We start from the raw sequence: 23,584 nt of genomic DNA, 5'->3' as shown, positions 1-23,584 counted from the left end.
TAAAACCCAGCTTGGAGGCAAATCCAGACAGGTCATTAATTGGGATATGAATTAGTTTGAGAACATCAACACCCATCTTTTCTCATGGAGGAGAGAGATTAACTACGGCACCCTGTGCTCCAAGATGGAGGCGGATGGGCCTGTTGGAAGGGGAAGGGGCTGTGGCGGATGAGTTTTTATTGACTGGCGGAACGTGGTGATGGCCGCCGGTGCTTAGGCCGTGTAACGGCGGGGGCTAACTCATCTCATAAATTACCGTAGTAAATGTGCTTGCTGTACACTGTGCAGAAAATGAGAAGGGCCTGTCATAAACAAACCCATGCGAGTGGGGAGTGATATACCGCCAACGTAAGGGGGAAGCCGTGGCTCGAGATGTCTCAGGGAGTCAAAGCGGAGACGTCAACATAGGGAGTGTGTCCTTCACGTCACATCGGATCTGTGGCTTTTTCAGAAAAGCCCAAAAGGCTGGCGTCAGCGAGACACCAGCACTTTAGTGAGGAAACGCATGCGTGCTGTAGTCTGAGCTGTAACTACATATCTGCATAATCACAATCACGGGGTGAATGAATGGGAAAAACAACCACAGTGTGAAGTAATTACAGGCCAGAGCAGCCAGAAGCCCTCCCTTAAATTAACAAATTGTTTCAATAAATAAGTCCAGAAATGACTTCTGGTGGTGCAGTCGTACTAACGCATATTACCATGATAATTACAGCGGTGTCCTTGCCAGGTTTCTGTGGAGTGGTGAACGTATTTGTAACCCTGGAAAAATATTCTTCCAGGCAGGCTCTTTGTAATTAGCATAATCAACAGAGTAGAAATGTACATTTAGGGGATACCAAATATTAGTCTTGCGACGTGTCCACTAATACCCACCAACAAGGCCTTGTGAAATATGTTCATTAAGCATTTGCTGAAGCCATGTTGAATTAGGCTCGCAGTCAAACCACATACTTGATTGGCCCACGGTTCTGGCTCCTTACGGCGTAACAAATTTAAAAAAAAGGAAAAAAAAGAAGCCTTCTCCCACTCTCTTCAATACGTTTATGTGTTGTTTTTTTGCCCAGACAAACACATTTACATATTTATGAGCTCTCTCTCTCTCTCCTGTGGGAGGGAGGACATCGGGTGGGAAAAAAATAGGGAGAGAGAGAGTGAGAAAAACTCCGATCTTGAGTCATCATTAAAGAAAATAAACTAGGCTCACAGGGGAGTCGGGGAGGGAAGGGTGAGTTTGTGGCTGAGGTCTGGGGAAGAGGGATGGCGGGACTGAAAGGAAATGTTAAAGGAGTAAACAACAGTTTGTATATATATCTGTGGGTTTGTGGGTGTATTCATGTGCGTGCGTACGCGTTTGTGATCAAATACCCCTCGCGCTGCTCTGTGCCGCAGTGCCCCATTGATGAATAGAAGGGGAGGGAGGGGGGAGGGACGGGAACTGGCAAGATGGGTAGCGGAGTAAGCCAAGAGACATCCCAGCTCTTTTTTTTTTTTTTTTTTAATTGGCCACAGGGGAGCGGTCTACCTGCATGACAATGAGAAGGTCGAAGACCAAGATGAAGGAGGCCAGAAAGGCTCTGGAGACCTCGTCACTGGGAAGGAAGCCTCGGTTCAGGTTGTCCCAGCTGATCCAGTCAGTGCTGATGACCAGAACCACTACCGATGTAAGAGAGATGAGCACTGTCCTGCAGGGAGAGGAGAGGAGGGGGAGAGGAGAGGCATTGGGAAGAGGAGGACAGGATAGTAGAGGAAGGAAGGAAGAAGAGGAAATAAGGAAAAGGAGAGAGGTGAGAAAAAGGAAGGATAGAGAGGAGAAAAGGAGGGTAAGGAGAGGAGGAAGAAAAGAGAAAGGATGTGGACAGGAGTGGAAGGAAGGAGGAAAATGAGAGAGAAGAGAGGCGACGGGAGGAGAAGATGGGAGAGGAAGGGAAATAAGGAAGCAGAGGAGAGGGAAAGGTAAGTAAGGAAAGGGGCGGAGGAGAGGGGAAATAAATCAATGAATGACGCACATTGAAAAGTACACAACCTGGAAACCACATTTAGATATAATAACAAAATCTCAAACTTGATGGTGCGAACAGTTAATATTCTATATCTCGGAAGACAAACAGCTCCACATCCTCGCCCACACCAAATACAAGAATAGATAAATCAGATGAATTTGGTTTCTCTCTTCTTGGACTCAACAGTGTATTGAACGACACTTTCACCCGGATTTGAAAAATGGCAGCAGATAAAACTTCCAGGAAGATGAATGTGCATAAAAGAAAAGCGTGTCTGTTTGTGGACCCAGAGACAATGAAATTCAAAACCCCACTGCATACCTATTTCCATGTATTTCCATATTTAACATGAGCCGAACTATTTCATTCACCTGACTGCAGCAATTGCTGTGTCTTTTTTTCTCCCTGCGATCTTTCACACTCTCTGAGTTGCATTTATCTCACACTGCTGTAATTCTGCACTCACTGTACTGGAAACAGTTTCTCAGCCATCTGAAAAGAGGCTTCTCCACGATGCATTGTGTCTCAATGTCACCCAGCGATCACTGTGCCGTATGCCAAATAGTAGAATGCCAGCTCATTTCCAATTTAACAGTAATCAGGATGGATTTTTAAGGCTTTTACAGTGGGATTACTTTGTGGCCACCTTCCACAAGTTACCACAACCCGTCACTGCATATTGACAGGATACATCCAGCAACTCATTTTATGTATCCAGTTCTGAATTTTGAATGCAAGCTCGTCAAACCCGGCATCGATTGTGACAGTGTGAGTCGGGGCATCCGAACAATTTTAATCGCAGGTGAAATCAATTCTGCGAAAAAGTAAATATAAAAGCTCTTTGAAGTTTAAGACGTTTAAGTCCTGACCTCTCTGTGTACGCATCAAACATGTCAAACTGTTTCAACCGCATCCTCGTCTTCGTGTCCTTCGCGTCACACTGCGGCCCGAAAATGAACCACCGGAGAGGCATTCGCATGTCGCGTTTGACTGACAGCACCGTGCCGCGTTGGTGAGTGAACACCCTGGGGAGCACTGGTGGTGTAATACATCAAAAACAAGGGGGGAACGCATCTACTCGGCCGTTTAGAAACGGGCACGGCAGAAACGGTTTGCAGCGTTTGTTTAGCAGTTATTTAAGGGTCACGGTTTGTGGTACGAGAAGTAAAAGGCGCGGCGATGGTTTACCCCGTGACCTTGCTGTGTCCATTGATTTTCACCCTGTTCTTCTAATTAAAGGTGCTGACACTGAGTGAGGGAAGATTAACACGGCTATTGACAGCATGTAACCACATCACACACACACACACACACACACAATACAGAGCCTTGTGGGAATATATAATGCATTTTCAGAAGCACGTAGATAGAGAAGCTGATATTTAATCTTATGCGCATGGAGACAAAGATACACTTGGTCTCTAGGGATGTTGTACAATGAAACATGGAAAAAAATTCCTGATGGTTACTAACGGCATCTAAAATGTTAATAATCATTAACCATGTTTGATCACCGCCACTAAACTGCAAGCCGGGTGTTCCCTCTTTGACTATTATTCCCCTCCTTAAAAGGATGATAGCGCCCCTCTGTGTGGTTAAGATTCAGGTTTGGTTCAGGTGTTTGCAAACAGACATGAACGGTTAATCACGGTTGATGGGGAAACCAGTCACTACAATCATTCATGATAGGAAGCTTACATACCACGTCACCTCTAATGGTCTCACAGACCCTTTACATCATTAATGTAAAAAGACAACATACCAGAAGAGAACAATCCTGTTGTTGCCTTGTTTCCAGAACCTTCTGGCTGCTTTGCCCCAGTCTGGGTAGTGCTGATCCTGGAGCATCATATCCGTCACCTGCAGACAGGAAAGTGCATTGGATGAAGAGGAGGGCAGTTTAGCTTAGCTTCACATAAAGCCTGGAAACTGGGGTAAACAGATAACAGCTAGCCTGGCTGTGTCTGAAAGGTAATATTACTTTTCTAATGAACAGGTTATACCTTGTTTGTGTGAACGTGCAAAAACTGTGAAGTGCAAAAAAGCATATTTCCCTAAATAAATATTAAAGCTACAGCATAAAATAATATTTCAAACAATACTGTACATACAACTTTGAGGCCAACATGTAAGTGTCTGTATACTTTTAGTAATCCATTAGTCCATTAAAAAATCATGTAAAAACAGTGTTCACCTACTAGAATTAATTAATCAACCTTCTGGTCACTAATACATTTTAATAGTAAACAGTTTTAATAATACATATGCAAAATATTAAATAATTCAAAACAAAACAAGTTTTAAACACAGATGCGACATGTGGCCATTATAATGAAATATTGAATAATTGATATTAAATAAATAATGAATATTGCCTTGTTTCATTATTAATGTTTTGTTGTACCTGTCCTTCCACTGCCTATACCGGTTGTTATGTTGTTAATCTTAATGTAATGATAATAGTAGATTTTCTTTCATGGGCACGGTGTTGTATCAGAGACCATTTTATATGAAATATATATATAAAAAAAAAATATATATATATATATAAATAAAAATGCCAAACTATGTTCTTTTGAGTGCAGGTGCAAGGTTGCCTCGTCAATAAAGCGCCTCGCTGCAGATACTCCAGCTTGTGTGCAAAAAGGGATTTGAATTAGGCAACGCATTCAAGGTGTTCTGCCATTGCAGCGTTGCAAAAACAGACACTGCCTGTTCGCCCATCTAGTGAAGACACACTGCAAATCTGCAAGGCGGAGGAGACACAGAGGTCATCTTCAAAGTGCCTTGTTGAATTAATAGAATGTAAAAAAAAAAAAAAAAACGTGCGTAATTTCTGGAATCAGCACTTTGGCCCAACTTTCTGTCTCTCCCTCACACACCTCTCTCTCCCTGATTCACCTCCTCACTCGCTGCTTCCCCCGTCTCCCTTCTGACCAGACTTTTCTCTTTCCCCTTCACCTCTGTTTTCTTACTCCTTACCTTCCTCTTCCTCCCCCCCTCCTGTCTCTCCTTCCACCCGCTCCTTCTCTGAATACTAATGTGACCGGTGAGGGAGCTTGTCAAGTTGTCTCAGCTGTGTGCATCCCCAATGCCAGAGCATCGCCACTCTTCCCACCACAGGTAGTCCACTCCCTCCGGAGCACTCCTCCGCTCTTTATGCTGATAAATGAACAGAGGTAGCTTTCCCCGACATGCTCCCCCCGTGCATTCATTGTTTCCTCTGACCCTTCTTAGATCAATCTCTGCGTTACTCTAAGGATTTGGTAGCAGATTGAGGTGGATCAGCACACATGCCTTCAAGGGTGTGCCTTGCAACGGTTGAGAGGACACACCTGACCTGGAAATTAGAGGTGTGAGAAGAAAGGCTACACCGTTTATCATTCTGATGCTATGACTTCTATCGTTTTGATATATGCATTAAATTAATTGTGATCAGCATGACCAAACTCAGCTACACTTAAGTGGGATGGATGTTAAGGTTGGGAAAGGCATCCCATCAGACAACAAATCGTTGTGTGGCTGCAGAGTTGAGTTGTGTAAGTGTTAAATCCGGTGCATGGACTACATCCATTACATTTGGGTCTTGTTATCTTGAAAAAACAGGCATTGGCAGATGTGAGGCATTCATGTTTGTTTGCTTTTTCTGTCATTTCCAAATTATGAAGCACCAAATTGGATAGCCATTTAAAAAATTTGGAATAATAGTTATGATATAGATGCTTGGAAACCGGTAATTATGGTGCGTTCAATGAGACAGGCACATGGCACAAGCTGCACTTCATCAGCCATCAGCCTTATACACATGAACATTTAGCAAGCTAAAGTGCTAGCATTGGAATTTTAACATCACCACAGCTAGCTAGTAGCTACCGTAATGACGAATGTTACACTTTTAGAATGTTAGCATGCTAGTTAACATGCTAACTTTTAGCTTGGGGTGAGCATCAAACATTGATATAGAAATGTTTCCAGACAAAAGCTGTCAACTACTGAAAAGACATTTACCATTCCAGAACTCGACCTTCTGTTAAATGAAAACATGGTTATATTTCTAATATTTTCATAGTAAGTGTAAAGAATTGTCCTTTTCATATCCTTGCTAAAAAAATGTTTGTTAGTGTAGCATGCTAACGACCAATTTAGTAAGTTTAAGGTGTTTCTTAAAGTTAGATGGAATATAGTTATGAAATGAAGAGTTATCTTGTAATTAATGTAAGTGTTGGACATTTGACCTGTTGGATCTAGTTAGGGGATCCCCAAAATCATTCAGATTCATCGTTTGGGGACCATGAATATCTGCATGTTACCAAACCACACTACTAGCATGCCTAAAAACATAATTTTATGTGATTATCATTTTAAGGATTAAGATTCAAAATGAAATCCTTGCTTTTCATAACTGCAAACGTATCTAATGTTTTTGGATTCTCACCATCCATGCAGTGACAAAGTCTCCCATCCACGTCCCCACTGCAGCAATCTTCATAAAGCTCTCATTCCGGATGCCCATGGAATCGTTCACCATGTGAGGTCTGTGAGGAAAGAAGACCAAGTGTGAAAAGGACATTAAATTGATTGAAGTAAACATTACTAAGTAAAAGGAAGCAGAAGAAGGGAGGCGGAAACATAACAGAGGGAGAGTCAGCGCAGGTCCAAAGAGAAAATGGTCACTGCCACTAAGTGTCATGATGCCGTCTGTCAGAGTCAATCAATATCACTCTGATCCTGTGAAAACAATGAGCGATGGCTCTACCTTTCCGTGAAGCCCCGAGGATTGTAAACAATTTACAGCACGATGGAATTCACGCACCGCCGGTGCTTTCATTCGGCCGCGTGGTGTTTGGCAAATGATCCATTTGTTTGGCAAATTTGCCTCATGTCTAGTTGATTTCAAATCAACACCCAAAGAGCAGAGATCCCCCCCCACCACCACCACCACCCCATTAATGCACGAGATCTGAGGGAGCTCAGTTAACATCAACCGCAGCAGCGCAGACGCAAAACATAGAGTAGGTCAAGAGAAGCCATTAGAGAAACAATCTGGCATGCAATAGTATCTGATAAGAATGGACATGCTCTCTTTGGAGTCCTAGTTACACCGTCATCCCTGTACAGTAAGTGAAGATGAGAATCTTTTGTTCAACCCACACACACCACATAACTCTATTTTCTCCAGGTAATAGCACAGGGAGGGAGGGAAAAGTGGGTCAGTCCCCTTCTACTGTATATGGCACCTGTGCTGGGGAGAGAGGAGGCGAACAGAGGGTGGTGGGGAAGGCCTGTTTGATCTCCTGGCAGCCAGTGTCTTAGAGGCTTGAGTGAAGCAGGTGGTCACCCCCCATCCCCCCCTCCCTTCAGGTCACACTCATGAATGTAATAGATGGCGATGGATAGGACTCTGGCGGTGCTTTCGAGGGGTCGTATTTGAAGTCAATGGCTCCATTCGTCTTTGTTTTCCCCCGGTCATTTTCTGGCCACCAGCAAACACCAATAAAAATGTTTTCTATTGCACAGAGGGGCTCTGGAAAAACTCCCCTACAACCCTGCTGGTGTACAGTTCATTTCCTCTCTACATATACGGGTCACCCAGACGGTTCATTTTCATTTCTTTTAGCGGATAAAGTATAATACTATCTCAATACAACTCCCGCATAAAGAGTTGTATTTAGCGTGCTGTTCACTCTGTAAATGAGCCGTTGTCAGACGAGTCTAAACAATCTCTTGAGAAGCGATGGAGGGTAATCCTTTTAAAATATTAACTAATGTAGCAGTTTTAATAGGTGTTCATTTTCAATGAATGTTAATTGCTGGTGGCTTTTTCACATCATGCATGAGTCCAGACATGATAGGCATAATAAATGTAAAACAAAACAATGATGAGTAATTGTGGCGAGCAAGTGACCCAAAGTGCCAACTACCTGTTTACTGCAGACCCCAGTGAAATACTGTTCCTCGGATGGAGCCGTTATAAATCATACGGCGTCAATGCAGCATGCATTTAACAGATTTGACAGGATTTTATTGACGAAAAACTTGCAGCATCGCCGGTGACGTATTGCCTCGCTCGAGCCCGCAAATAAAACAGCCTTGATTGGAATGGCGATTTATATCTGCATTAAGTCAGTTAGACATTCAGTGGCTTGGCACGGCTCCAGTTACCAAGGAGATCCCATTGGGAGTCATTTACCCGCAGCAAAAATTCTGATCGATACCTCTGGAAATGGTGTCTGGCACCACATGCTTGGCTTTAAATTAAAAAAAAAAAAACGACCCTGCTGCCAACCCCTGCTCTTCTCACATATTTAATTGAGCAAATGTTACCCCTGCGCTGAAAGCGAGGGTTTTATCATCTTTTTTTGCAGAGCACCTATGATGAGTTTGGGGACTCTTCGCTCCGCATGATCAGAGGCAGAACTCTCTGACTTATTCATGTTGACTGAAAATTTAATGGCCTTTAGAGCCGGATGACCTAATGAGAGAATTCAGTGTAGTGGAACATCAGTACAGTAGCACCATGAATAATCAGCCCCAAAATGGCTCCTGTGGCTTAATCGCAGAGCCAGTGGCAGTGGCAGTGTCAGTGCCAGCGCGGCCGGCTCAGCCAGCTCTGACCCTCTGTGGAATGTTATCAGGTTTCCCACACTTGTTCAGACAAAATATTCAAGGACATTTCAATGCCTTTCAAAGTCTCATGCCATCATATGCAAGAAATTACAATTTTGCGCTACAGAGGGCACAGAGTCATAGAGTTTGGACATTACCCCTGTGTGACACCAACCAGCGAAAGAGGCCATTTTCACTGTTGCATTAAAATGGTCATCTGCATGATCATTGCATTTCTATTTTAGAAGTCATTTGGTCATTTTGGAGATTGCTGGGTTTTTACTTACATTTGAGTACTTGAAGATACCAATATGAGTACTTAATAATACCATTACAGCGCTACGATGCCTTTGAAACCTGGATTAATATTCATCAGATATTCCTCACTTTCTGAATGTGACAAATTAAACATACAAGATGATGCTGTTGCTGACATTCTGACATTCCCCCTTGTGCTCTCCTGATATAGCATATTTTACAGTAGAGATGCTAATAATTAATCATTAACAGACAACACAAATCTTTAACGATTACTGCTCATAATTTAGCTTAAAACCTGGCAGCTAAACTTATCAATGGGAGCAAACCTGACTGGGAATTTGTCTACATGTGGAATTGGATCAGAACTAACTGATAGCTTGGCCTCATCCAAACAACTTCACAATGAACGCTGTGCTTCGTTGGCTTCTAAACAATACACCCATCATTTGGGTGAAAACAAACCTCAGAGAGCGAGCTGTACCCAGCATAATGCGCTACGTATAAATGTGTCCCCGAAGACACATCGCCAAGACGATCGGATGAGTGGTTGTTGAGGAAAGAAAAGGACAGACTTGCAGAGACTCTTTCCTTTATGATTAAGATGAGTTCCCTTTCAGACGATGCTCCTCTTTTCTTTGTCTGTTCAGCTCATAGTGCGCATGTTCACGTGATAATTCGTCCATCAATATTCACTCCAGTGAAACTGTTTTCATCGTACAATAGATCTCCTACTGTGCACCAGATTGCGTTTTATAATTATGTATCAGTTGAAGATTGTTTTATATTAGGTTGCGATTGACAGGGCAGTAATTTACAATTATTGTATCGGAGCACAGTCAGAGCCCTTTTTAATAAGGTGCAACCACGTCGGGATGACAACTAATGATTATTTTCAGTATTGATTAAGCTGTTGGATAATTAGAAAAATGGTGGAGAAATAAAAGTCCAAATTGCCCATGATGTTTTAAAATCAGTAGATTACTGCAGTATTGTGGGAGCATAAAAACCATGCAGTTTCACCGTGATAGGACTCTTAGCAATGGATTGGCCAAGAAGTTCAAACCTATAAAAGCATTTCATCAACAACCCACTCAGCATACTGCCAAAAACTCCTTCAAAAACAATGTCATGCTTTCCTATGAACCAATAACTTTCTACTGTATATTTTGTATATTCATCAATTTAAAGAAAAAGGTTAATTATTTAATGTCATTTATTTTTTTTCAACTTAAGGATTTCCAAGGCCCATATGAGCCTTGTAAATTAAGCTAAAAAACAGCATGCTGAGAGAGCTTTCCCCACTCTGAGTCATCAATATTCTTATATCCATTCATTCCTCCTCCATCCACTTGGACGTATATGCCTTCATGCTGGGTTTTATAAACTTGTTTTCTCGGCCAGACAGCCAGTGATTTAGTAACCGTGACAACGAAGTGACCTCCTCTGCCCTGTAAAGGCTGGACTCATTTAGAACATTAAATTGCGACCTTGGCCGGCTCTGCATTGAAATGCAGTGCCTGTGTCCTCCCGGTGCACAACAGTACCTAACGTCGTATTTACAGTATAATGCTGAGCAGGAGTATTTTACCAGGGAGCATAAAGCTGTCAATACACACTCTTTTCACTATCACTATGGCATCTCTCAAGGCAAGTTAAAACTTCAATCTCAATTCATCACTCGCGCAGTATTAGCCCGTGTATTGTATTACACTGGGTGGAGATTGAGTCCTTTAGTCCTTATCGCTCCCCCGGCTCGGGAGTGGGAGTGAATACCATCAGGCAATATCCTGGACAGCCCTGTATCAGGCCATCCATATCAGTCCTCCTATCAGCTTTGGATTAGGACAGAAGGTCCAGACCAGGTCTCCTTTAAATTGATTCACATGCACACTAGCATCCCCAACAAGTCCTTCAAATTTAATCACAAAATACATACAATCCGTAGATGAGTTTTCTGATGTGACACTTAATTTATTTAGGACTTTATTTGTCTGTGCATTTCCAAACTGTCACTGTTGACAAATGTGTCTGTGTAATGCTATGGCAATGGATATGGTTTAGTTTACTTGGATGTGTTAAGGGAAACATCATGGTTTTGGTTAATATCACTGCTTAGTTGAGATAAGGGGACCTCCGTTGTCGTGGTTACAATAATAAGCACTTTTCTACAGTCAGAGAACAGTCATGGTAGTGGCTGAAAAACACCAAACATTGATTGTCGGTATAGGAAACAGGAAATGAAGAGCAGTCCCCTGAGTTAAAGTCTGGCGTTTAGTCGATCCGCCCATTGACCTCGACATAATTCCTCTGTGGAATTTGTCGCTCTGCGATCACCTCACCTGCCTTCTTCTGTTGCTACGACGGAAAAGAGTCATAATTACTGGTACTCTAGGTTTTTTAGGCAACCTGGTTAAGTTTTGCACATGTAAATCTGAAGATTCTAGCTGGAGAACTCTGATCAGTGTCCGACGTGTTTGCAGGTGCTTTAACAATCCAAGATATATAAGAAAAGAAAAAATAGGATTACTTTGGTAATCTTATTTTCCTCTGGTAATCATAAGAGTCTATATGGTGAAATACAAGTAAAAGTCAGAAGGAGAAATTAAATTAGAATCATGTTAACTGGCACATGAATAGAGGTGTCATGTATGCATCACAGAATATGATCATGGAATAGAAATGCTTTAAAAAAAAGGTCCCTATAATTTATTTGTCTTTACACGCGGTCTGAAAATGTCCTGTGAATACTGTGCATCTCAAATTTTTTTTTTTTTTTTTTTTCACTCTGCTGTCAGTTATGTTTTAATTGGCATTTTGTTGTTTGAGAAGTGGCAGTTTTTTTGTTTTTTTTTCATCTTCAAAAAGTCAACAATGGACATAATGAAAATGTTACCAGATAATAATAGATGTAGTGAAACATAAGGAAGAGGTATGCACACATGCGTGGACAATCCATCTGTCCTGCTACAACACCCCTCTCACACACACACACACACACACACACATTCATTCATCTATAATATAATACATATCGTATACTCCCAGTGGACGCACACACCATCAAGGTCATGATGTTTACTGTGTGCCTGTTTCTGTGTGACAGTGAGGTATGAGGAGGACCTGAGCAGCAGCCGCGACAGCCGCCGCTGACGCTCCGCCCCTCTGTCCCAGAAACCAGCAGGATAATATCATCAGAGAGGAAGTGACCGACTTCACGGCTTACATGTAGCACACAGTCTGTTTCAGAGGTATTCTGAGATGAGGAGATGACGTCAGAGGGGATGCTTTACACAAACTAAACACTCGTCACATATGTAATCTGCACGTGTGGGAGTGTGAAAGGCCGCGGCGGATATGCTTAGACAGTGTGGGTGCGTGGAAGTGTGAGAGGCAGTGGGAGGCAGGGAAAGATCAATGATTTTAAGCTGCGAGACGTTTCCTGTGAACAACAACAGGTTTCTATATTAAGTCTTAATAGTAAAGCCGTTTCTCACTAAGTCTTGCATGGTATATATTGGTATTGTCCCACATATTTTCACAGGCAAATCAGGTCACTTGAACATAGATATGAAAAGATTATTTAATCTAAAGATTATTTTCATGAGAAATTTATTTATTTTCTTGATTCATTGATTAAACTAAATAGTCATTTTCTTTTGTAGACCAAAAATATATACAGTAGTATAGTAATAACAGAAAAAATGGAAAAATTGTCACAACTGAGTGGCATGAACCAGAGAATTTGGGGTGAAGTTGCTGGAAAATTGACTTCAGTGTTTGCATATAATTTTGTTTTATATCGAATCTCTTTATATATTATAATAAATTCAACATATATAATACATAATATTCAACATATATTATAATATGTTGAATACTGGCTAACACTATTTTTATGTCTATCGCTACATGTTAAACTAACAGAGACAGATTGTGAAGTCATACATGTCACCAGTAAGTAAAGGCCAGATCAAAGAACCCATTGTTGAAAAAAAAGCAGCAACTCCCATGTGTGATTGCATGCAACAGGAGGCATCTACGTGCCACAACATGCTATTTATTCAGCCTTTTAAATCCACTTGTCAGTGGTATTACCCCGGCTTAGTGCCAGACAAGCAAACAGACAGACGTGGGGGACTAGCATGCACTCAGCACAAGGATCATGGTAAACAAAGTAAACAAATACCCTCATACGACGGGGTCTAATCCCGCCCAGGGTATCACTGTAGTTAAATGCCACATCCATCCGCCCCTGCTCCTCATCAAACATATCCACCAGCTGCAGCTCTGCTCCCTCCATCCCTCCCTCCCTCCCTTTACTGCTAACAATCAAAAGTAAGAAGTCATTTTCACAGCTTTACGCTTCATTTTAGATCCCAAAAAACTCCCTCCCTCCACCTTCACCCCCCGTTCTCTAAATTAGTCAGGATTAATATGTACGCTACGCATTGGGCCACCTTAATTAAATAACACCATCTAATTAGGGGCTGATTTTCGGCTGGTAATGGCGCTGTAAGATGGCAGAATGGGATTGTGCGGCGTGACAAAACATTCATGGAGTCCGTCAAACTCCCTGGGCGGTCACACTCCCGTGGTTTCACACAAACAGCCCCCCTCCTAATCTGACAGTTACATTAAAATGCAAATAGCCCAGATGTGAGGGTTTGGTAACAACTGTGGCTTACAGCTCCCAGGGCGCTACAATGGATGCCCCCCCCACTCACCCCACGATGAGATAAGGCAGGTAACAGGTTGGTAGCTGTTGACCTAGAAGTGGCTGTTTAAATATTGGCACTGTTGGACATGTGTAAGATTACACAGCCTGGAAATCTCTCTGAGACGGGAGATAATGGCTCTGATGAATCCATTTTACATGAGCAATCATGAGTAAGTGCTTGTCATCCAGAAAGATACACAATCTCTTATCAGTGACTGTCTACAGTCCTGATGGCGCCGTTTTGCGGATGTATGGCGAGTTTTAATCAAGTCGTGCTCGAGACCGACCCGAAAGGTCAAAGAAAATTAAAGCATATTAATGAGCGAAGGGCATGGGCTGCATACAGCATCAGGTCAGGGGAGACAGCGGGGAGACAGACGCTAACACCCCCCCCCCCCCCCTACACACACACACCCTCATCACACACAACCCATGTCCCGGCTAACCTGAGCGAGGCGCGAGACGTGGACAATATGGGGTAGGTGTGTGTGGGACGCCCCGTCTGGCCAGCAGAGGAGCATCCCCCTGCAGTGCACCATCATGGCTAGATGTCAAAGCCAGCAAGGCAAAAAAAAAATACCTACCCTTTAAAATCCTGTGGCAGTAATAATACCTCACAGCAGCTTGTACTTTCAGTACAAATAAAAAAAAGGAAAAACACCATTCACTCCCACAGAGGGGCATCTGCAGTCACAAAGGGATATTATAGTTTTCCTTTGTGCTTTGGCAATAGAGGAAAAACTTCCAACAGCCGCGCTGCGGGGCCGAGGGATTGGTTGGAGTGGCGGAGGGGGCGATGCAAATAGGGTTTGGACATAGATCAAAAGACTTAAGTTTCACTACATCATCAGGACCGGAGCGCTCCTCTCGCTACCCCCCCCGGACTCCCATCCTCTCAGACCCCCTTTCTGCACTCATGCTTTGGCAGCCGGGAGGCCGCCTTCCGAGGGGGACATCCTGGCAGAGTGTGAACATTGCTCTTACATGTCGGTCTTGAACAGAGATGTGAACACTAATGTTTTTTGGCAGGGCCCGGGTCCTCAGCGGACACACTGCTGGAGCAGAAAGAAAACAAGTGGGGAAGGAGGGACAGGAGGGGAGGGGTTTGGGACAGAAAAAAAAAAAAAAAAAGGCCAGGTGTCTTGGCAGCCGGGGCAGGCTCACTTGCTCTGCAACAGCGCCATCTGTCTTTGTGAGGAGAGCCTTACAGTGTTGACTCACTGATGCCGCTACTCAACGTGCATTCAAAGAGTTTTAATGTTGTTTGAGCCGGTTAAATTGTTTAATAGGCTCTTATGGTTGCTACTTTTTAAATCTAGACAATGGGGCTAATATGACCAGAGTGACTTGATGGCTATAAATTATATATCGTATTAAGAATGATATATTTCTCTAAGTAACTCCCTATTTTACCTGAAGTATTATCCGAATGTCATCTTGTGAAACACTCCATACAGCAAAGAAGTGCAGTGACGGACTCAGAAGGAACCCTTTCCTCGACATTTCAAGGCAAAAATGAGAGGCAAAAAAAAAAAAAAAAGGATCCTCTTTGTGACAGAAGCGACGGCAAATGTACTTTTCCCTGAGCAAGCAACATTCATGGTCTCAGCGGACCGTCCCCTCTCCACAGCCACTCGCTTCCCTTTTTTTCCCGGCCAGCCAGAGAGAGAGAGAGGGGACAAGATGGATGCCGGAGTCACCGCGCTGGTCAGAGTGACAGATGGGCTGATTATACAAACTCATCCTTCTGGCCGTAGAAAAACACGACACCTTGCCTGCAAGCTAATAGCCTTCATCTGCCTGCACCTTATGGATATTTGATGCACTGTTGTTAATATGGAGAAGCAGCATTGTATGGACAGATCCCATTACAGCCACGGCCGCCCCGTTGACAGCTTGGACCTAAGTAGACACCGACCCTTTCTTTTTTTTTCTTACAACACACAAAATGGTAAATCACCTCATAGCAACCTTGTGTCTGGCTGGCTGGCTTCAAGGGCATGTTTTCCTTCCTCAAGACGGACACATTGCAGATGCATAAACGGATTCCTGTCACCGGCTTGATGTGTGGCTGTCAAGCTCTGCTGTGCGCAGTTGTTTCTCAACAGGTAAGCTTGGGCAAAACGGAGGCATTAACCGAGAGAGACATGGTAAAAACATCTTGGACTTTGGCCAGAGATTTGTCAAAAAAATAAGTCAAGATCGTGGGAAAATAAGTGTGGGTGCTGAGGGTGATCCTTCAGGATTAACCAACCCCCCCCCTTTTGCCTGCACCCTACCTGTGATTTAAAGTCTGGGCTGATTAATCAGACTGCCATCGAGTCTCTGTTGAGGCGAGACATTTAGATCAATCACGGCAGCCAAAGGGGGAGCGTACAGAGACTCTTACAAATGGGAAGCAGAGAATGAGGGGAAAAGGGGCAGGGAGAGAGAGAGAGAGAGAGAGATTGAACGGCTTACTCCATGCTCCCAGCCATCATCAGGAAAAGGTTGTAGATGTGTGAGAAGATGAAGAGGAAGAGGATGGCGCTGAAGAACATTGTCATCCAGGAGCCATGATCCTCGCGGAACATTTTCAGGCGCAGGTATCGACCTAAAGGAAGCACGACAAGGACACCGCCGTCAGTGGAGATGCAAACAGCATTTCAAACCTGCTAACATGTACGGCCGTGCGAGAAAAAAAAATGAAAGTAAATAAATTAGTCACATGGATCAATAATGTCCTACTCTGTCAGACACGTGCCCTTTCAGCATCGAAATGAAGATTAAAGAGCACTTTGAGGTGTCACTCCCACGGCCTTGAAGTAATTGTCTCATCCTGACCAATTCCAACTGTCACCGTTTCATCACCAACCCCAACGGAAGAAATATTCCACATACACATCGGACTGACGCCCGCCTGCATGTTTCATGAAGTGAGCGCTGTACGATTAGAGAAATTATTCAAACAGTTGTGACCTGTGGTGTTTTTTTTTTAATATATATATATATATATATATATATATATATATATACAATCCTGGCTTGGAATCAAATTATGGAGAGATCTCTCCAGCAGAGCATGAGATTGATTCAGATATGCGGCCGTCTGCACAGAACGCATAATCACACAAGCTTGTCCTCTGATGGTGGCTGCGCTCAGCACAACTCATGAAGACAACAAGGTTGATTATGCGACTTTTAGCTCGCCGCTGTACCTTGAAAAGACTGCAGTGGGTTCTTATGGCTTCTCTATGTCTAGATATATAATGTTAATGACAGACTCGTCTATATTTGGCAGCTCCGAATGAAAACAGAAAAAAGAAATGACACCTTTAATTCAAGGACATTTTTTTTTATTTCTGGTCAGAGTGGCATTATGAAAAAGCATTACACAAGTGCAGTATAAATGACCTAGAGATCTGAAAAATAATACGTGATGCAATTTGGGGTGCATGATGTAATTGCATAATGCAGTAGTCCTTGATCTACCTCCCACACTGCTCGTGTGAACAGAAGTACAGAAGTAATCTACTTTTGGTTGTCTCTTACAAGCACCATCATTCAGACCTGGGTCAAATAGGATTTGCAAAATAAAATAAAATCAAAGAGACATTTAAAAAAATAAAAAGGTCAACATTTAAGCTACAGAGGAAAAAACAATGTATCCTAAATATATCATAATACAACCAATAGCATAATTTCATTTGACCTTGGAGACTCCTGAAGGACTACTACGACCTTCACTAAGGCTAACATGAGTGACGGAGGCTAATTTTTGGTAGACTTGTTGGCTTTGTCTACTTGAAAGAAACCAATGAAAAATAGTGCAACTGTCCTCGACAGTAGAGAGAAAAAAACAGTATAGCTCGATTTAATTAACCATAAATCTATATTTCCTTATTCATCCATATAAGTGCACATCGTTTTCAATAATAAATTCCTACTGAATGATGTCCACTGTACCTTCAAAATAGATCATTTGACACGATTTAACAGTCAATTTATAATTTGCTGAGATGATATGAACTAGGTCAAACAAAATGAAACCTGATGTTGGGTTTGTGTGCTCTGCGAGAAAAAACAGAAGCACCACTCTGTAACACCGCTGCACAGCCGCGGATGGAGTGTTGCTGTAGTTCAAACATCCCCACCAGTGTGATGAGTCACATCAACATCAGGTCTTATTATCATTTCTATAATTAAGGCTTATTGTAGAACTTTGAATCAGGACGATCAGTATCAAATAGTTCCAACATAATAAGGTGGGTGCAGAGATACATGTTTAATCAGCATTTAGGTAAATAGAAGTATTGACTCAGTATCCACATCAATATTAAAGGACTCGGATTGGGCCCATAAAACGTGACATCCCTTTTGCAGTGAACCCACCCAACTGCGTCAAGGTTACTTATTTGACTGTTGATTAAGAAATTCTTTATGAGTAAGCTTGGCTACACAACTCTATACCAACTACTCCACATATTGCTTACACACACACACACACACACTTTGAGGCTCTCCCTCTGCTGTGAGCTGTGATCCGGTGCCAGAAGCGGCCATCTTCCCAGGAACAACTCTTTGTTTTTCTCTCCTCCAGCTCAGTCAGCATCCCTTTGAGTTACAGCTCCTCTGAGAACTCATTGTTTTTGCGCGCGCGGACACACACACACACACACACACACACACACACACACACACAGAGCAAAGAAGAATGCTCCATTTATTTTCCCATTACAGCCTGGCTGGTTCCCTCTCCAATAGTTCTACATGCTGTTCAGTCTCAGCTTGCTCACTTTTAGGGTTTTTTTTTTTTCTGCTGCGCACATAAAAACAAAGATGTTGAGATTCCTACAGGGATGAGCATCTTTGATGAGTTAGAACGAACGGACCTCCCGTTGTAGGTTCAAAGACATTATGCCTTAATATCTTCGTGAACAACAGAAACGTCTGCAATGTCAGTTTTTAACTTTGGATGTTTACTTATTGTGAGTTTTACAGAAGAGAATATAAGGTTCAATATTCCCTTAAAAATAGAAGCCAACCACACATTGGGGGGGCAAAAATCAAAGTGGCTAGTGTGAGGCTACACACCATACGTCTTGCTCTGTGGTATTTCAGGGCTCATCACAGATGCATAATTGAATTGACTTGCATGGATAAACTTAATTGCCTCCAGTGCCAATGAGCCCTGGCTTATATGTAGGAGCACAGTGTGTATCGGCAGATCTGACTTTTAAAGTAGCATGCCGCACCAGCGAGCACGGCCACCCTCTCACAGCCTATATGGGCCGGATTTAACTAGGGGGGTGATTCAAGACTATTCAGCCAAGTCGTTTGAGTCACCGCACCTCCTGACAGTAGAGGACCTCGATAAGGTGTGATTCATGAGCACTGCGCATCGCAAGGCTCAGCCCGGCAGGGGACGACAGCAACACCACACATGGACAAGGCAGACGAGCACAAACACAGGCACCCAAAAAAACATTTTTTTTTCTTCTCTTTCTTTCTTCTGTTTCTTGCGTTCACCCACACTGCAACCCCTCCCACATCGACCCAGCTGCTGTATTTAAAGAATCGAATTAGAGTTTGCAGAATTATTTCCAGTGTCATTCCTCCGATGCTATTTATAGTACTGGGATGAGATCATATCTTCTCCTGGAGTTGTTTCCAAATGAAAATCAAGCATGTAGCTGTGTCTCCATCTAGTGGTGGTGTCTAATACAACTCTCGTCATTGGGAGAAAGCATTAGGACATTTGAGAGGACCCCAACTGTGTTGTCCTGTGTCATTTGAATGTCACATCTGTGTCTGTATTCAGTGCAAGTTGTCACATGTATTGGTATTTGTGAAGAAAGAAATCCAGTTTGGGGATTTATTTCCAATGATGTAAATGTTGCCAACTCTAAAGGCCTGAATGTAGTCTCGACGGCCCATTTCTGTTAAAACGAATATCCACACGGAGCGATATGCTGCCATTTCAGAAATAAATCCCTTCCACAAAACAATGAATTAAGCAATGAACAGAAATGACCTTAAAAAAAGTTCAGACTGTCAAATGTCATGCTTTTTGGTCCAGATACATTGCAGTGTCTCAGCCTCCCAAAAGTTCCAAGGATTACACTGATTCCACCAAATCAGCATTTAAACTACAAATCCAGTGATACTGAAGAAGCCTGTACCTTTTATACATTAGTTACACGTTTATTAGACACACCTTCCTAAAGTCAAAGTCTAATAAAACATTCCCACAATCAATCTTACCTTCATGAAGATTATAACGCTCAGTTTTTGTTGCAGAGAGGTGTTGATTCAATTGCACGCTGATGCTGTTGACCCAATTTATATCAACGAGGGTTGGCTAAATACCAGAAACACCCCCCATGTCTGCAGCACTGCTGTATTAGGTTGGGTTTTTTTTTCAGATTCCCATTGAGTCCACATTGTCTCAGGTAATCAAGGGATTCAAACTGCCAAAATGATGTTTACCTGTCTGATAATGAGATCACGTGCAATCATTCTGAGAAGAGCTCAGGTAATAAAGTCGCCAGATTAATAGCAGTAATCCACTCACAGGGGCACAAACGTGACAGGCTGCCAGAGACTAGCAGTTAAACACCTGCACCGGCGCACACGGACAAGCAATTACTGAATTTATCTTAGATGTTTTAACAGCCGTTTCCGGTATTACACACACACACACACACACACACACACACACACACACACACACACACACACACACACACACACACACACACACACACACACACACACACACACACACACACACACACACACACACACACACACACACGCAGCTCTCACAAGGCAGAGCACCCACAGCTCCTGACGGATGAGAAGCACACAGCTGGTGGAGGAGGGGTGAAGGCGATCGGAGATGTGATCGCCGTCTCCATTCATCATGATACCGCTCCTCAACAGCAACCGGTCAGGCACCTTTAAAGGAGGTGAGTCAAATCTGAACCTGAATATACTTTGATTTTAACATGCTTTCTATTCTACATAAAAATGTTATCAAACTAATGAACCAACATACTTTTAAATGTTTAAATGACTGTCAATGTCAATACTATCTTTATACTTCTTAAACGTATCACCAGCTGTGTAGCTGTATGATAAAAACTCACAAAACAGGATATAAAAACGTTCTATTTCTGTTATGCTGTAGGTTGAAATCTGCTTAAATTTAATTTGCATAGATCCGCTCAGCCACAAGAAATAAACGTGGTATCTTTGATCAAATGCAAACAGAGGCCGACATAATAGAGCTGATAGTCCCCAAGTTTCATTATTCGCAGCAGACAGTCAAGCGTCTGCTTCCTGGACACGCTCCTGGACGCTCAGAGACTGTGGAGACAGCGACTGTAAATAGAAAAGGGCTCTTGGAGAGAGTGGGTAAACACATCTTACTTAAAAGTACTGTCTGAAAGCAGGACTTACCGGCAGAGTCGATAAAACAGACTACGACCTACATTACTCTGGAACTTAATTAAAATCTTGAAAAATAATACCAGCTAAAAATGCTCTGTGATTCAGCTTAAATCCAGAAAGTAGATTAGTAAAATAGTAAAAAAAAGAAGATAATTTACACAATTTTCTGTGATTTCTCTGTTGTTGGATCTCAATGTTTGTATGATTTAAACCTAATCCCTATTTGACAGTATAAAAATAAAATAAAGTCCAGTTTGACTGGAATTAAGGGGTTTTGAAGGGGCAGTTCATCTATTTATTACACATCAAGGCAAATTTACTCATCACAGAGATCATTATGCAGTCTACAAACAGCTGTATCATGTCTTCTGTGTCTTTGCAGTAGCTTTGACAAGAACATCTAACAAAAGACAATGTCGAACTGCAGGAACCAGTGTTTTCTGGAGATTAACCTGCTAGGAAGTAGAATTCAAGATATATCAGTCTCAGCTTTTTTAGACCATTCGTTTTCAACTGTATCACCAATTAAGAACGTCAATATTGGATAATTCTGCAGAACTCAAGATTATTTCCAAACAGAAAATGTTCACGTGCTGATGGCATCTATGGTGGTTCTGGTTGATGAAATATAGTGGTTATTGTGAAAAAAACACACTTCATTAAAGTCAGGCAAGATTGTGGTTATTTGGATAAAAACAATAAATGCAAGTCTATAATGAGGTAAACTGCAAACTCCACTCTCCCGGACAGAAGTCAAACATCAAATCTGTCTCTCCAACGCCCTCCGTCTTTACATTTACATTTACATTTAGGTCATTTAGCAGACGCTTTTGTCCAAAGCGACTTACAATAAGTACATTTGTCAAAAGAAGGAAACAAAGAAACCACGACGTATCATTGCCGATGCAGTAAGAGCTAAAAATAGAACAAGTGTTAGGTCCTCATCTGAGTAAAGTAGTCTTAATGGGAGTCCATCCATCCATTGTCTACCGCTTATCCTGTATTCAGGGTCGCGGGGGGGCTGGAGCCGATCCCAGTCTTAATGGGAGTACAATACGAAAATGCTAGACTACTTTTTTATTCTCAAAATAAGTCAACATGTGAATATTAAAAACTGACTCTACCTCCTGTCCTTGAATCTTAGAGGTGCTTCTCGAGTTCCTGAACCAGTCGACAGTATTCTGCAGCCAGTTTGAGAACGCCCAGTGGTACTGCTATGTGTTGCTGGTTCTCTTCTCCTTTGCCCTTCCTGTGGGTATCGTGGGGAACGTGGCAGCTCTAATCAACTACTCCTGCTTCAGGACAACCTCGAACAGCAGCAATCTGTTCCTGCTGAACCTGGCCCTCTGCGACTCGGCCTGGATCCTCACCCTCCCTTTCACCCTCTACTTCACCTTTCAGAGGCCGCACCTCCAATACATACATATCTTCTGCCAGTTCAAGAAGATCTCCTTCAACATCAACATATATGGCAGCATCCTCTTCCTCACTCTGATCAGTTTTGACCGCTATGTGGGGACGGTGCACCCGATCAGCTCCCTCCGCTGGTGGGGTCTGGGTAAAGCCAAGCTCTGCTCCGTCTGCACATGGGTTGCGTTGGTCCTCAGTTCCATTCCTGACCTGTTTGTAACTTTTGCTATTCGGCGACCAGAGAACATCACGGTGTGTATGGACCACATCCAGGGCCCTTTTAACTATGTCAAGACAATCACCATTATCAGAACAATAATAGGCTTCATGCTTCCGTTCAGCATCATGCTAGCTTCTTACATAATGACGGTTCGGGTGTTGAGGCGTCTTCCTCAAGGTAGAAGGCACAGAGGAGCCCAGCGGGCGGGAGGGAAGCCCCTGCGGCTCATCACTGCTGCCATACTGGTCTTTGTAGTTTCCTTCATGCCGTACCACATCATGGTCATCACCCTGGTGTTCATGAGGATCCATAACCAGGTCACACCATCCAACACCAACGTCCTTTATGCCTCCTATGAGTTCTTTGAGGCCATGTGCAGTGTCAGCAGCTGCCTGGACCCCGTACTGTACATTTTGGCTAGTGAGCAGTTCCAGAGGAAGCTGCTGGCCTTGAAAAGGGACAGATACAGGAGGCTGTGCTGCAGAGCCAGCAGGAGGGTCGGGGTTGTTGTGTGACTGCATGACTTTTATTGGCTAGTTACCTTGGCTGTATCACTTTTACATGTGCCAGTGGCAGGTGTTAGATGGTAAAATATCATGACTGAAAGTATGCCGGTAGATTCAATTTTGATGGAACTGCAATAAAAAAACTGCGGGCAATAAATTGCTATCAGTGCGAGTGGCATGTTTTGCATAACAAAAATGATTTTATTCAGATTTTAAAATGTGTTCGGTCATAAAACGCTTTGTTGCCAAGCAGCAATGTAAATCAGCAGTTGTCTCGTCTTCATTTGTGATTTACAACCGTACCTCGTAAAAAAGGTATATAGTCGTGTGACACATTGTAACTCACACAAGTAGGGCTGCTGATTATTTTCTTGACTAATGGTTTTGGCAATATGTCGGAAAACTGTAAAAAAAAATAATAATAATA

At 42.7% G+C, this 23,584-nt stretch overlaps 2 protein-coding genes across 3 annotated transcripts in view; one reads left to right on the top strand and one right to left on the bottom strand.

Moving 5' to 3' along the window:
* The window catches only part of tmem117 (transmembrane protein 117), a 43,214-nt gene that overhangs the window by 5,916 nt on the left and 13,714 nt on the right, over positions 1–23,584 (bottom strand). For both annotated transcript variants that reach the window (XM_084018587.1, XM_084018588.1), the window contains exons 3-6: positions 16,048–16,180; positions 6,439–6,538; positions 3,766–3,863; positions 1,526–1,685 (exon numbers count right to left, since the gene is read on the bottom strand). In XM_084018587.1, coding sequence (XP_083874713.1) covers positions 1,526–1,685; positions 3,766–3,863; positions 6,439–6,538; positions 16,048–16,180 — 491 coding nt within the window. The remainder of the gene's footprint in view (positions 1–1,525; positions 1,686–3,765; positions 3,864–6,438; positions 6,539–16,047; positions 16,181–23,584) is intronic.
* LOC311018799 (P2Y purinoceptor 6-like) lies at positions 20,492–23,166 on the top strand (the record flags this gene model as incomplete). Its single annotated transcript, XM_084017872.1, has 2 exons — positions 20,492–20,537; positions 22,166–23,166. 2 exons carry the CDS (start codon positions 20,492–20,494, stop codon positions 23,164–23,166), a joined length of 1,047 nt encoding a protein of 348 aa, XP_083873998.1.

Source organism: Eutrigla gurnardus (assembly GCF_963514095.1).
Source record: "Eutrigla gurnardus genome assembly, chromosome: 9".
Taxonomy (NCBI): Eukaryota; Metazoa; Chordata; class Actinopteri; order Perciformes; family Triglidae; genus Eutrigla; species Eutrigla gurnardus.
This window is presented reverse-complemented; position numbering and strand designations above follow the sequence as displayed.